Source organism: Platalea leucorodia, assembly GCF_965183815.1.
Source record: "Platalea leucorodia genome assembly, chromosome: 2".
Lineage (NCBI taxonomy): Eukaryota > Metazoa > Chordata > Aves > Pelecaniformes > Threskiornithidae > Platalea > Platalea leucorodia.
In genome coordinates this window covers 31,925,273-31,940,592 of record NC_138824.1, presented here as the reverse complement: position 1 = coordinate 31,940,592, position 15,320 = coordinate 31,925,273, and the positions used below count along the sequence as shown (strand labels likewise).

General features: G+C 35.4%; 1 protein-coding gene across 1 annotated transcript in view; it reads right to left on the bottom strand.

The window, feature by feature from the left end:
* Positions 1-15,320, bottom strand: part of ZC3H13 (zinc finger CCCH-type containing 13) — a 50,138-nt gene that overhangs the window by 30,571 nt on the left and 4,247 nt on the right. Inside the window, exons 2-5 of the mRNA XM_082304648.1 lie at positions 13,128-13,250; positions 12,581-12,690; positions 7,065-7,176; positions 292-400 (exon numbers count right to left, since the gene is read on the bottom strand). Coding sequence (XP_082160774.1) covers positions 292-400; positions 7,065-7,176; positions 12,581-12,690; positions 13,128-13,244 — 448 coding nt within the window. The 5' untranslated portion in view covers positions 13,245-13,250. The remainder of the gene's footprint in view (positions 1-291; positions 401-7,064; positions 7,177-12,580; positions 12,691-13,127; positions 13,251-15,320) is intronic.

Below are 15,320 nucleotides of genomic sequence, written 5' to 3'. Positions count from 1 at the left end.
ATGTGAAAGGTTCAGCCATGGAGTAGCCTATGATCAAGTTCCTTGTTGTCTTAGGAGTCAAAAAGAAAAAAAGAAAAAAAAAGCATGTGTTTTTAAAATAAGTTGGTTTTACCATTGTAGCAGTCCAATTCAGATTGCTTCTTTGCTCTCCTCCAAAAATAAACATTACTGGCTACTGCATAAAAGTATTCTGCTTTGAGACAAAATCTTTAAGCATTCTGCTTTACATACAGCCCAGTAATCTTGCAAGTCTTTGAGCTGTAGGGAGACCATTAGTTTAATTATACTTACCTTCTCTATTTGTTTCCCAATCCCCATTTTCCTCTTCACTTTCTGGTGTTCTCTCCTTTGTAATTTTGATATCCTCCTTTTCTCTATGTCTTCCTCGTGAAGACTCTTTCTATAAAGGGAAAAATGCTGCATTAGAGTAAACAACTTTATTTTAAAAGAAGCCTGAAGAAGTAGGTATATTTTACATGGTATTTTGTCTGTTTCTTTTTTATAGTACAAAAAGCATTTTCTCCCTTAGCTTGTTGAACAAATACCTTCTTAAATAAGCAGAGACCCCACAGCCAACATGTTCTAAAGCAATTTCATATAATCAGTATGCAAACAGCAGATGGGGAAAAGAGAAGAAAGGATTCATAAAATAAGACGGTTTAAAGGCAGGGCAAGAAGCGAGCATGTATCGGAGAATAAAGTTTAAAACAGGAACCGAGAGAACAGATCAAGTTCTTAAGACCAGAAGTTTAATGAACATTTTAAAGAGTATAATTTTAACAGCTTGAGTAAGAATTCTCAGCTGTAAATAAGAATATTTATATGCAAGGCAGATGAGCCTCAGAAGCTGAACCATTTAACTCTCCAGAGGATAAAGAATGGAGGGGGGATAATAAAATAAAAAAATGGAGACCCTTGGCTGGCAGAAGGAAGGGGGAAAAAAAGTCTAAAGCAACACACTGGAATCAAGTTTTGTTGACAGCTTTATATTTGAACTTTCACTGGCCCCGAGTTATTAGACAAGTCTAACTATTGCAGTAGCACCCATTTTGCATGTGGCAGATGGTCCTGTGGACACCTAAGGAAGCCAGAGACTATTTCTTACAGGAAAGAAGATAATTTCAAAAGGTAACTGAACCTGTGCTGCGCTTCTCCCCCTGCTAAATTCCAGTAGGAAAGCTGCACAGTTGCATCATTGCCTCTGCTGAATTGACATTCTCTAAATAATCTACCTGGGCTCAAGGGGAGTACAGGATGAAGTTTTTTCACTATTTGCAAAAAAAGAACATTCAAGCTCAGAAGTATCTCAGGTTAATTTATTAAGTAGGAAACCAGAAAGAGCAAATAATGAAAGTCTGCCCCATATCCCTTTTGTTCTCACCTCCCATAGTGCCTTCTTTTGCCTTTTGGGGATTCTTCAGTGTAGGAACCTTTGTTTTTATGCCAAGAAAAGGAGATGCCCGAGAATTTCACTAGCTATTCCTTATTAGGACTTAGATCTCTACTTAATTTAAATGCTTAACATCACCTTAGAAACACAGTAAGGAAATAACATAACATTGTGGATAGTCACTCCCAAGTGAGTAAAATTCAACTATTCCTTTTTATTCACTAACAATGTTAAAATCTTATCTCTAGTTTAATGATGTAGAACAAGTACTGCATTTATTTTACCTAGTGAACTAGAACAGATGCTTCAACACACAGTTATCTTCAAGCCTCTCATCTTGATGCATTCAGTATATCACATTCAGAGCCTTAGAAGGTTTGGAAAAAACTGACCAGTTGCTACATAACACGAAGGAACTTCATATTAAAGAACTAATTTTTGTCATGGTTAATTTAAAGCAGCTTGTATAATAAGGAAAAAAAAAAAAGTTATTTTTCTCAATTTCATGACAGGATCTCTAAAATGATGCACAAGATCCTAGCCTATCAAGTCATGTTGGTTGCTGACATCAACTGCAGACAAGTCTACATCAACTAAGGCATCATCACAACACGTGCTAAAGGCATTTCAGTCTAAGAGCAAGAATTGTACTACGCTCCAAAGCAAGTTACTTTAAAAGAAAATTACTCTGATGAGATCTGAAAATCTGTATCAACAGGCCTCTCCTGCAACCATTTTTTTTTCCTTAGAGTATCTTAATTTTTCTAGACCGCCCTTCTTGAAGGCTGCAACTGTTCTATTAAACTGTGTACTTCTGCTATATACTCCAACTAATTCCTACCGTATAAACAAACAATAAACATAATTTCTTAAATACAAATACTAGTTTCTATGAATTCAACACTATTTGTTACTAGCAAACTGAAATACGCATGTTAGGACATCCTCTATATACCGATTTCAAAAACCTTCTTAAAACCAATTCCCCAAATAGCTTGTTGGCAGAGAACGTGCAGATAAGCCAGAATGCTTCAAGACGAATTTAATAACCCATGTTAAAAATACTACACAACCTGTATTTATCTTGCCTACCGCTCCAAACTTACAACCAAACACAAGCATCTTGAAACAGCCTGTATTTTCTCCTTTCAGTGGAGAGATTCAGTAGTGGCACAATCATACTTCTACAGAAGAACCAAGAACAAAAACATCTATGAAAGGAATTTTATTGAATTACTGAATATAGGGGAAGGGAATAGACAGTTTTTATGCAAGCATGCTGTTTTACAAGTCAGGACAACTTGATCCGAGCCCGTTCATGCACTAAATTACTTCAGTTTAGTTGTCAGGAAAAAAGATTCTGGTAACATTGCACTTTGAAAAACAAATCTCAGTTTAGAAATTGAGTATATTTTCCTGGGGCATGCAAATCAAGAATTTAAGTTATGATGGTTTTGAACACATCTGAATTTTCTCATCGAGAAGTCTTCAACATATTCCTTCTATTGTACTTGTTCCACTTACAACGCATTTAATTCCCTCATACTATGGGAAGTAAATATTTCCTTCATATCCTTGTAGACCTTCTTGTACTTTACAGTTTTTTTTCATCTCTCCCTTAATAAGCCAAGAATAAAACAAGTCAAGCTCCTAAAGGACAATAGCATGTCTTTCACTTGTACTTGAAGATGCTGTATCCACTTCAGCCACACTTGTAAACTATTTCTCTGCAGACTCTGAAAAAATGCCATTTACTAGATGAGAAACAATAAACTTCCATAATAATATAATTATTTACTAAAAAAATACTGTAGGTTGTCTTAAGAGTAAACAACAACTTAGTAGACTTTGTCTATGCTGTTTTCTGGTATGTGCTCACAGTTAAACTATTTATATGTGTTGAATAGATGATTACAGTTTAATGTTGACATTCAGGAGAAATGTTACTTACGAAAGGAAAAAAAAATTACGACACTATGGCTGAATTCTGTGATATTTTATTTAATTTAATGTCTACTTAAGTTGAAGTTCCACACCCCATAAGATATGATCAGCACTCTACAGCACAAGACTTGATGTCTACTTGAATGAATTCCCCTCTACAGCCAGAAGAGTTTGGACTCATCCAGTCTGCAAAACATGCTTCTAGCCAAGAAGTGTTATTTTGCCAACACCGATGGAAAGAATATTTATAAGACTCTTACAACCTACAATTCTTACAAGGCAGAAGCTTCAGTTTCAGCCTTATCAGCACATGTACATGCAGCAGCAATATAAACTAATTCAAACGCACAGATTCCTTTAAATCTAGAATAAGCTATCATGTATTACAGCTAGAATCTTTTGGGCAAGCACAGTACTATTTTGCTCTAGGTTTAATACCGTTATAGTATAAACTACTACCACACTACACAAGCATACAAGAAAATGAATCTGAATTTTCCCTGACATGAACAGGTATTGCTTCCATTTCAGAAATGGAAGAGAATGCCGACTTCCATTTCCAGTGGAGATATTCAAAAGCCACAGTGACAAAAAGCACAGATATGAAGCAAGTGATACACATTCCTTACAAAAACCTTTCCTAAATGTACATTAAGTTCTTCCCTCTGTTTCTCCCAAATCACACACACCTCCCAGGTAATACTTTAGGTAATACTTCATATACTCCAATGTAACTGCCTTCTCATAATACAGAGAAAAATTCAACACAAAAATTTCCAACTAAATACAATGATGGCAGGAACCTTATCTAATTATTTGTATAATAATTGATACACTAGCATACAGTGCTGAAATAATTCCAAACACAAATCTGAGAAACATACAAACAACTGAGTTCAATGTAGTTGTCTACATAACGCAGCATATTGTCTCTGAAAATAATAGTACAAGACATGAAGAAATAATAAGGGATATATTCTATAAGCTGTCCATACAGGAAGTTTCTTCCTGAATACATACAGATTGTACTAGTTATCTTACGTCTCCAAAGAACAAGAAATCTTTTCTAAAAAGATTTTATACTAGTTATACTGTCTCAACTTTTTGTGGAACCTCGTCAGGTTTTTGACTGTATCTTCTGGCAATCAGGTAGAATTGTCATATATAATGTAAATAGCATTTCCCCTTGTCATTTTCAAATTTGCCACTCTTTCTACTGGGATAAAGTATGAATATGACGCATCTAATTTACATTCTCTCAATCATACATTACATGCATTCGCCACATGGCCTTTCTTCTCTCCAGTCTCTTTCTCACCTCCATGCCCACTTCAAAAAGACCGTTGACTGTATTTTCTTGCATACAGGTGATCACAACCAAACAGCATTTCAAATAAAACTGGACCATGAATTTCTACAGCATAATATTGATCATTTTCTATTCCATTTTTATATACCTGAGCGTTTGCTTCTGCAACTGTGACTGCACTTTGAACAGATGGTTTCATTGAGCTGTCCACAATAACTTCTTTTTCTACTGGATGGTTTCAGTTACTTTTAAAATATTCATTCATGATTTTTTTGTTTTAAATACTTTCTTCATTGTGCATTACCTTGTGCTTGTCAACATCAAGTTTCATCTGCCATTGTACTGCCAAAAACTATCTTTCCCCAACCCCTATTGCATTCCTCAGGCTCTAGTAATCTCAAGTACTGTTTTCATATCTTCTGCAAAGTTTGACATTTGGGATGTCAACATTTTTTCCACATTCTTAAAAAGTTATAGCTTTTTAGATGAAGCACCATAGCATCCTCTGTAACTTCATCATTTGAAATTAATCTAATATTTTGCCCTTGGCTAGCTTCTAAACCTGACAATATTAATACCTGCTATTCTTTGACTATCTATATGCCTCAAAAGCCTTGTTTCAAAAGAAGCTAAGGTTTCACCTGTACCAGACAGTTCTCTCTTAGCCACTACTCTCCATTAAAATTTCAGGCTAGTAGCTTGGTAAAGCGCTAATTTTGTCTGCAGGAACAGTGCTGCTCTTTCTTTCTTTCTTTCTTTTTTTAAACACAATTATGAAACTTTTTATGGAACAAGCTACTTTTTGTTATTTCAAAACAAAAGTTAAGATTTCTTATCCAGCTCCTCTGTTATCCCAAAAGCTTTAATAAGAGATGGAAACGTCAGATATTAGAGCTCCACCATAACAGTAGCTCTCACGATGGAGCAAGATTTTTGTTAGCAGTTCAGTCACTTCAGTCTTCTGTTCTTTTAGATATTCTGGTTCTTTGCAATGCAAGTCTTGACACCTGTCCCTCTTCATCTATTTGCTCCAGAATATTTTCTTTGGATATCCCGTATTTTGAGAGTTGCCTCCATGCAACTAATACAAAAGCTCAGTAGTTTCCTCAGCATTCTGTTTTATGAGATTGAAGCAGAGTATTTTTTTCTCTACAGTTTGCTTATCCTGTAAATAATTCTTTGGTACTTTAACAGACCCACTAATTCTCTGATTCCTTTTGATTCCAGTTCACTTTTGCTTGGGGTTTAGTTGTTTAAGAGTATTTTATTATTGCATTAATAGAACACTATAAAAAGCAGGGTTAACTAACCAAAAGTAAGAATTACATCAAAATTAGAGTTGTACGAGGAGAGAAGAAGTTACGGTAAATTTTTAATAACGGTTGGAAAAAACACTTTTCCCACCAACCATGTACTCAATAACTGAACAGTTTATTCAAACTATTAGAAAATAAAAGAAACACATTTAAGTAGAAGAGTAAAAAGACTGGAAGTTTACACAAATTAACAGCAACTGAAAACATGATTGGAAGGTAAGCCATTCTGTTAATTTAATGATAGCAGCTGCTGTTGATTTCTTTACACCTGACATAAAAATTCATTTTACATAGCAAGTACGAACAGACCAAGAGGAAAAAAAAAAAAAAAAAAAAGAATGCTGTTAATACCTGCAGAAGCAAAACCAATTTTTCACAAATAAAAACTTTTAATCATTATTCATACGAAGATGGTCTTAAAAAACATGACGCAGGAATATACTGGTGTTGTTACACAGGTGCAGGGTCACACTACCAACTCTGCCCCTATTTTTTTGTAACATCAGGAACAGATAACACAACTTAAAAATAAGTAACTTCTGATATTTGAGGGGTACAGAGTTGTAGAAAGATGATTAGAAAATGAGAATGATAATGAATGAATTTTTTGCAAAATCCGAAAGTGAGCAGTTCAGATGGCTGATGAGTGTGTGAGGAGGAAGGCAAAATGAACTAGCGCAACAGTAACTGCATGGTCTCATCAAAAGCAAATTTGGGATGAACAACTGGAGTCAGGATGCATGTAAATAATGAATACGTGTTGGGAGAAAAATAGTAGATGATTGGAACAACGGTTAATACACTTTCTTGGTAATCATCAAAGACTCTGCACTGTTATTAAACACCCGTTTATCAGTATTTATAACATATTTTAGTCTGCGGGATTTATAAAATCTTTGGGAACCAAAAGACCAGAAAGTGCTATAAAATTGCAAAATAATACAATTGTTAAGACACTTCATAATAAAATACGCCACATGCTACGTACAAAATGATCAGTTCATTAAAACATTTTAAATATTACAAGTCACCATGATCAAGTTTCTAGGACACACTGCCCAATTGCTACTGAGGGATTCTGGAGTTCTGCAAACTCCATTCTTACCCTAACAGGAGAGGACGATTCCTCTGTACTTCGTTTCTGTGGCTCTGCCTCAACGTCTTGACGTTTGTTCTTCATTCTTTCCCGAAGATCTCCAGTGGGTCTTTCTGGTGACCTGTATAATACAGAAACATAATATAACCAGTTCTATGGGACTATTTTTAAAGGAATACAATCTTTTAATTATTTTTTATTAGTATATACAGAAAGATCTAAACCTCCCACCCAGAAGTGAAGTGAATGAATAAAAAAATATTCCATTCAAATGGGCTTAAGCATTCTAAAAAACCAACTCTTTCAGAACATCAAGGAAGTCTTGACTCTAAGAAGAAAACCTACTTGTATGTATATATGGCATGACTCAGTTACTACTCTAGATCAGTCAGGTGATCCTATCCAGAACAACTCTTCTTTTTCTGACCATCATGCAAATGTGTTTCACAATCACTCCTACCAAGTCCTTCAAGATATCTTTAGCCTTCTCCGTATTCTAAGCTGCACCGATTTTAATATATAGATATAATATATATTTATATATATATATATAAAAAAATACAATTAATGCAGAGTCAAACTACTGCAGACTAGCAATGACAGTCACACAGAAGCACAACTCTGAATACGGATGAAGCCTACAAGTGGAGACAACGTGGCCTAGGTGCCATCCTCCCATGACCTTGGTGAGACTGCCACACAAAAAAACCACTGTTGCAAGTCCATGCACCAGAAATTCACTCTTGAAGGGCTCCTCCATTTTCCATCTTGCAGTAACATAATTATTTCATTATTTAATTACAAAATATTGGATGAACTCTACTAGTCATGCAACTTTAAGGTATATTAGCTGTAAAAGGTATTACTGTGATGTGGGAAGGGAGAGGAACATCCTACACTACCACAAGACACCTATATGATTTTGTCACCTCTTAGTACAGATTCACAACTTCATTTATCCCTTATGGGTTAAAAGAGAAAACTCTTGCATTCAAACAACTCCTAAGAAAAGGGGGTGTAGGAGCTGCTTCAAATGATCTTTCAATTCAAGAAAATAAATTTTCTCTTCATAAAATCTGGCTTGATATTGAGTTTGGTACTTCTGTGATGGCTGTTAGCCGTAATTACAGATTCTTCTGTGAAATGGTTCTGTGAAAGTACTGGATCTGTACCTATCATTTTTCACTAAAGAATCATAAAGAGATACTGATGCTGCCTTAGGTGATTAGAAGAGCTATATATAATATTTGAATAATGAAATTTGCATTTGTTTTGCTTTTCAGACTGAATCAGGGTTTCCATTTAGAAAGTGTTGTTTCTCCCACCCTTCCTCTGTCACATAATACACAAAGGGTAAACTATCTTTCACAGTTTATGCATACAAATATCTAAATTAACATGATTTCATTTTCAACTTGTGAATATTTGAATAGTAATTGGTTTCCACTTCCTCTTTTGCAATGTTATCTATATTTAATTCTTTAAACTGCATCATAAGGTTAAGTGTCTTAGGATCTAAGAAGAAAAAGACCAGTGACTGCTCTCATTTTTAAATGCATTTAATTCTTCATGAAGTTGTAAATACAGGTCAATCTAGATCAGAGGAAAGGTACAAAACAGTAGCGTGCTGCTTCCTTCAGCACTAAGAAAGATCAAATAATATCCAGCATACAAATATAAACAAGTTATCTTCTTTGCATGCATGATTATATCATCTCTAAAGTGTTTGGCTTTAGCAAAGGTATTCAAGGTATTTTTTTTTCCCCTCCCTCCATCTTAGAAACATAATTCCTTTGCATTACCGAAACTCTCTGAAGCATTTCAATCACCACCTACCTCAACAAATAAACTGTCTTTCAACATTAAAGTGGCAATTCAATGCCTTAAATTTTAATAATATTTCAGCCATGGCACAAAGGATTTGGATTTGTGAAACTGAAAATTAATTTAAAAGGCAAAAAGATTATAGATAATGTTGTTCCTCAAGAGGAGCAACTTCAGGAAAAACCCCAGTAGCTGAAGGAGAAAGTAAGAGAACTTTCACTGAATGCAGCTCATGTACTTTCTAGAGAGACATCTGATATTTTAGTACTTTTTTTTTTTTAAAAAGTCATATGCTGAAATGAAAAAACATCCAAACTGTTTCACCCTCAATTAACACTGTTTTCAGTATGGGAGGAAAGAAAAAAAACTTAAGTTTGTTAAAACATTATTCAAATGTACTTAAAGATTACAAAAGTTATCAAGAAATCACAGAAATGAAAAAAGCTATAGCTTCAGGGTTGGGGTTTGTTGGTGTTTTTTTGTTTGGTTTTGTTGTTTTGGGGGTTTGGTGATTTTTTTTAGCTTTAGGAGAACACTGGAGTGAAGTCATGGTAACCATCCTACCCCTCCTTGCCAAAAAACATCATAACCCCTCAAAAAGTCTAATAAAATAAGACTGAAAATTCGTCAAATTTTAAGACATAATTAGTCAGGAAGCTGTAACTGTTTTTAGATACTTTGGCTTAATGCACAGAAAAATCAAGCTGGTCTACTAGCTGATTTTTCTTTCAAGTGTACCACAATTCTAATTTTTACACAACGGCTTCTTTTCTACGTAACTTCTCCCCACTCCCCCTCCAAAAGGAATCTTTGGTTATTCTAGGTCATGCACACTGCTGTATTTCAAGATAACTACAATTTTACCTCTACAGTTTAAGATGATGTGGCTAGACTGCAACTGGTAGAACCTTTCATGCAAAAGGCTCCACAGCATTATCCCTGTACACTGAAAGAAGAAAACCACTCAATGAAAAATTTCTCTTTAATGACTTAGTATTTTGTGCTGATCCATCTTTTAAATAAGGACTAAAATGCAGAATTTAATAATTTCAAATTTTAAGCAGTGCAGTTAAGTAATTTTAAACAGCATTACTTCCTGCAGCAGTTCAGTTCTCCATAGTCAGTAGCTTGGTTAGGAAATGCACATTCATAACAGTGCCTCCATTTGCTTCTGTGCTTCTCACAGTGTCAGGAACAACTACCTAGCAACAGGCACACATTACAACACACGTGTCTGAGAATATCGGTGTGTATGTGTGTGTTTGCACACATGTGCATGTATAGGCAGATGACAATTATTAGTGTATAAAGTACATATTATAATTATATGCTCATGAAGCACTGTCCCGTTCTTCAGTTTCCCATACAACAATATTTGAACCTTGCAAAATCCACATGTTCTTACCTAAGATTACTGCTGATTTGGTTTGGTTTTTAAATCCAGTGTAATGATCCAGAATGAAGAGGATCAGACAGGCTATCTATGAGTGGAGCAGGAGAGCAAAATTCCTTGTAGGATAGCATGTTTACACACAGCTCTTTCCTTGATAGCTTCTCCTTACTTCAGATGCCTGGAAGACTGGCAGGCCTATTATTGAATTCTTAATATCCTCATCAGGAAAGCTTTATAGGTAAAAACATGCTAGCTTTATTTTTATAACAGCAAGATTAAAATTCATGATGTGAGAGGCAGCATTAATGCTGAAACGGAGTTATAACAAAACTAGATTTAAGAGTCTCTTTCACACTTTAGAGTCAAGTTTTCCTACTGTCTGGTGATGTTCTGAACTATGGAAGGCATTATGGTCTGATAAAACCATTAACAATGAGATTTATTTCAGATGGGTATAAAATTGAAGGGGCAAGACAGAAAGGCAGCAAGACGTGCTTTGTCCTACCAAACTGCTTGCAAAGCAGACAAAAGATTTCACCAGCAGGCCTGGCTGAACACATGTAGACATGCCACCATTATGTTGTCCCAGATACTTTAACAAGAATACTGCTTGAACTGAACTGATGTGGAAGCAGCATTAGCTTGGCTTACAAGAAGCCAATAAAATTGCATTCAAAATACCTGGATAACATTTGTAAAAACCTCTGTAATGTTAAATGGCATGAAAATGCCAACATTTTATTATGTACATAAAACAGCTTTTTCTGTGCCTGGCCAAGAGCTATCAGTAGAAACTTTGGAAGACAAGTATGCTTTTTTCATTTGTCTGTTTTGGTGGGGGGGAGGGGGGCGGGTAGGTAGGGGCTTCCTCCTCCTTTTTTATTTTTAAGAACACCTTTATTAAATGTTGAATGTATCAGGCAAATAAGCAGCAAGATTTGTCCTTTGACTTTTTCATATAGTGCTAGTAAAAAAATGTTAGCAATAAAAAGAAGCAAATCAACATTATTCTTAAATGTCAGTGGTGACAGTGAAGCAGAAACACAGCTTTAATCATTAAAAGTAATGTCACTTTTCTTCAAATGACCAGGCAGAACTATGCACTGAGTGTTCCAAACACTGAAAGCAAGGAGAAAGTGACATTCTAACAGTTTTAAAATTTAATCTCTACCCATAAATCACTCCTTTTTCCCATTTGGAACATTCAGTACAGAACAGAGTAAAATCTTTTACACACTGAAAGAAATATTAAACTTAGCGATATATTTTGTATCCCAGCTGCTACCACCTTAGAAGCAATGGAAGATCAAACAAGCAAAGTCAAGATCATCCTGAGCGTATGCCACAGGAATAGGAAAGAGCCAGAAACAGAACCCTAACCTCATGCCAACCTTCCTGCTGTTGCTTCACACTTTGATGCTTCAGTGTGCCCATCCATAATCTAGTGGTAACATTGACGTTACTGTAGCATTATGAAGCACAGTTGTTAGTAAAATGTGAAGCCTTCATACAAAGAGGTACTATGCTAAAAACTATACTATCTTTTTGTCCTTTATAGCAAGAATATTACAAACTTACTGCCACTTTTAGTTTCAGTTCAGTAAGGTGTTATGCCACACAAAGGACAGTCGAAAAAAACGAACATTTTTAAATTATAGTAACATATGAAGAGGCAGATAAAAAATATTCTCTTCTGAAAAACGAAGTAACTTTTTGGATCTCTTCCTATGGTACTTGTTCTATATCTGACAGATAAAGTCACAAAACTATGTTTTGAAGAGAAGTGTTTTCTCACAACAGGAGAGAAAGGATAGACACCTTATTCATCAAACAATATAGCAAAGGCAGAAGGGCTGCAAGTATGTGAGTACTGCTGTAAGTAGTTTCAAAACAGCATTTTAGTAAAGGACAGAAAGCCATATCGGAAGCTGCAGTGACACTATGCAAAAAAAAAAGAAAAAAAACACAACCAAAACGAACAAAACCAAAAAACCAAAATATTAAGGTACCTGAACTTCCTATTTCATGTAATATAAGAAGTTAATCTGCATCCAGAGGACTCCATTCATTTTTTTAAAGCTACATACACACAAAAATCCTGGGAAAACCCACTGCAAGTTGCCAAATTAATTGTTTTGAGCAGCTTCACAATGCAATTGGTTATTGATAAAACATACCATTAGGCACATCACAGCATTTCACCTTTTTAAAAAAAAAAAACAAAACCAAAAAAAAACAACAGAAGACATAGTTGCAAAAGCTATTTTCCTACAGCATGTGAAGAATTCAAAGTGAGTTCTTGATTTACCTTCTATAACTGCTGCTATAGCCTTTACCTCGTGGTGAAGGGCCATGTACGAATCTACATGTGTTCCCATAGAGGCAGTTGCCAGTCTTCAGCCAGTTACGGCACTGTGTCTAAGAGACAGACATTACTGGGTGAATTTCACACTCATTTCTGGAAATACCATTGGTGTGAGTGTGGCAGAACAAACAAATGACTCCACATTAACTCCCACTTATCTGTAAATTCTATCCACCAGTAATATAACTAATTAAAAAAAAATAATCAACAATGAGCATCAGGTCTGGCAGAGAAAAATTTAGGTTGGTGGAAATACTATTAATATGTACAGTACTAGTGCTCCTCTCCAGAAGCTGGGACAACACACGTTATTTGAAAATTCTAGTATTAGTATGTTGAACATCCATGCGTTAAGGAGTTCTTTTCACCTTTACTAACATCAGTCACATCTGAGTATTTGATACTTGTGAGCTACTCTTTCCCACCACCTAAATCCTGGAAAAGAAGATGCTGGGGTGGGGAGGAAAAGAAGAACACTTTTACAACTCACCTCTGCAGTACTTCCAGTGCTGGGTCCAAGCCTTTCAAACACACTGGGTCTTCGGGATGTGCTATCGGATATGGTCTTGGTATTTTCCACTGTGACCTTCCTTCTAATTTTTGACATTTTGTACTACTTCAACCAAAAAAAAAAGCAAAACTGTAAAATCCTTCAGTTTGGGGCTATTGACACTGAACTCACATGAATAAAATAGTATGATATACGTTGCAAGAATTGCTGCAGAGGTGATGAAGAAAGAAAAAGAAGTCGTAAATGAGTGAAATGTATCTAATAACAAGGAATGCCTCTGATTTGAACTAGTCAGCTGAACACCAGTAATGATAATTTTTCATTTTATTTTATGACCTGCTTTGGATTCTTCAGCTTCCTTTTGGGAAAGATCATATGTCATGTTATTCATTTAGGTAGCAAACACCACACAGAACAGATGCTTTCCTTTCATCATGTGCATGAACTCAAGTGACTTCAAGTGAGAAGAACCTTTAATGTTACTTCACCAACCTCCCAGGAACAAGTTCTGACCACTAAAAATGGCTCCCATTTTCAGAAACAAATCCCCAAAAATGAGAGCTCCATTTTTTCCCCCCTTGTTGTGTGTGACAACCTGCTGAAAACCACCTTGATATCATCCAGTGTCTGTGTTTGTTACTGGTTTGTATCCTACAACTACTTGGAACCACCCAAGTTTAGAAAAAAACAAAAACCAAAAACCCCCACAACAGTGATACACTTCTTAAGCTTCTCAAGACGTAACTCCTTTTCATTAAGAAAAACGGATTTTAAAGCAAATACAGCATAAGTCTGATAAATAAGAAGTCACAATTTATCTTACCTGAGAAAGGAAGGAGTTATTGAATATAGAAAGAAAACCATATAAAAAAAAAAAGAAAGATATATTTTTAGCACTAGAGACAGGTTGTAGAAAAAAGGGCAAAATGGGCTCCAAAAACTATTGTCCATTCTTTAAATGTTACTTGATCTACACAGAAATAAAATCAATTTGGGAAAAATCTGCCGGTTACTGGACGATTTACATACAGCTCAAAAAAACACCTCTTTGTTGTATTGCAAAGTGCCATCATTCTAGAGCTCATTAGTCAGTATAACATGATTAGCCAAACGCTAATCTCCTACCCTTCCTTCTGCTGTCTCTTCTGCTCCTATCCATGTGTCACTGCCTTTAGAACACACACACGCTTAAGCTAATTTCTCATACACAAACAGGTTACAAATGACAAAAAGCTCACCCATACAGTCAGAATAATACAAATTTAAACTAACACCCACCATGCTGGATTAATACAAACTTTCACTGATCTGATCAGCAATATGTTCCCAGAGCATTCAGACTGTAAGGTTCCATTCTACAGCAAAAAAATTTATAATGTATAAATGTGGACAAACGTACATAAAACGTAATACTGCTGTAACTTATATTTCACACTTGATACTTTGATAATACCTGGTTTTCTCTCTTGTACCTTGGTGAAACTTCATTATCTGAATCCTATGGTTACTTCAATGACAAGACCTCCTTAGAAGTCTGACAGCCATGCACCTTCTACAAAGACAACTCTGTGCTCAAGCTCTTGCTAAGCACTTTAGCTCCTTTATAAACAACAGAAGAAAGCAAGCTTACACTAGGTACTTGAGAGATTTCTCAGCTCAGCTGTAGTTCCTACTTCTCCAAGCCTTTGATTATCTGAAGAATTTTATCTCATAAGTAAGGTTCAGATAACCAAGACATTAACCAAGATGCTCAGAGAGGGCAGAAGTTAACCATGTAGTGTATACCAGACATTAAAAACAATGGTTAACATCAATTAGTGGAAGCAGACAGTGAAACAGTAGAATTTGCCAGTAGTAGGAAATTATTTGGGTTAGTAAAAACTGTGGAGAATAGAGATTTCCAGAAAGATCTAACTGAGTTAGAAAATTGAGTAATACAACAGCAGATGAAATGCAAATAAATATAATGTAATGCACACAAAGAGAAATGATTTTATCTAAATACTCGATGAGTTCAAATTAGTCCAGTCTTCTGAGAAAAATAATTAGGAGTCATTGTGGACAGCTCAATGTGCAGCAGTAGTTATAAGGTCTGACAGGATAAACCATTAAAGTTAGAAAGCAAAACAATACCACATCTCACCTAACTGAGCACCCTTCCATTTCAGGATA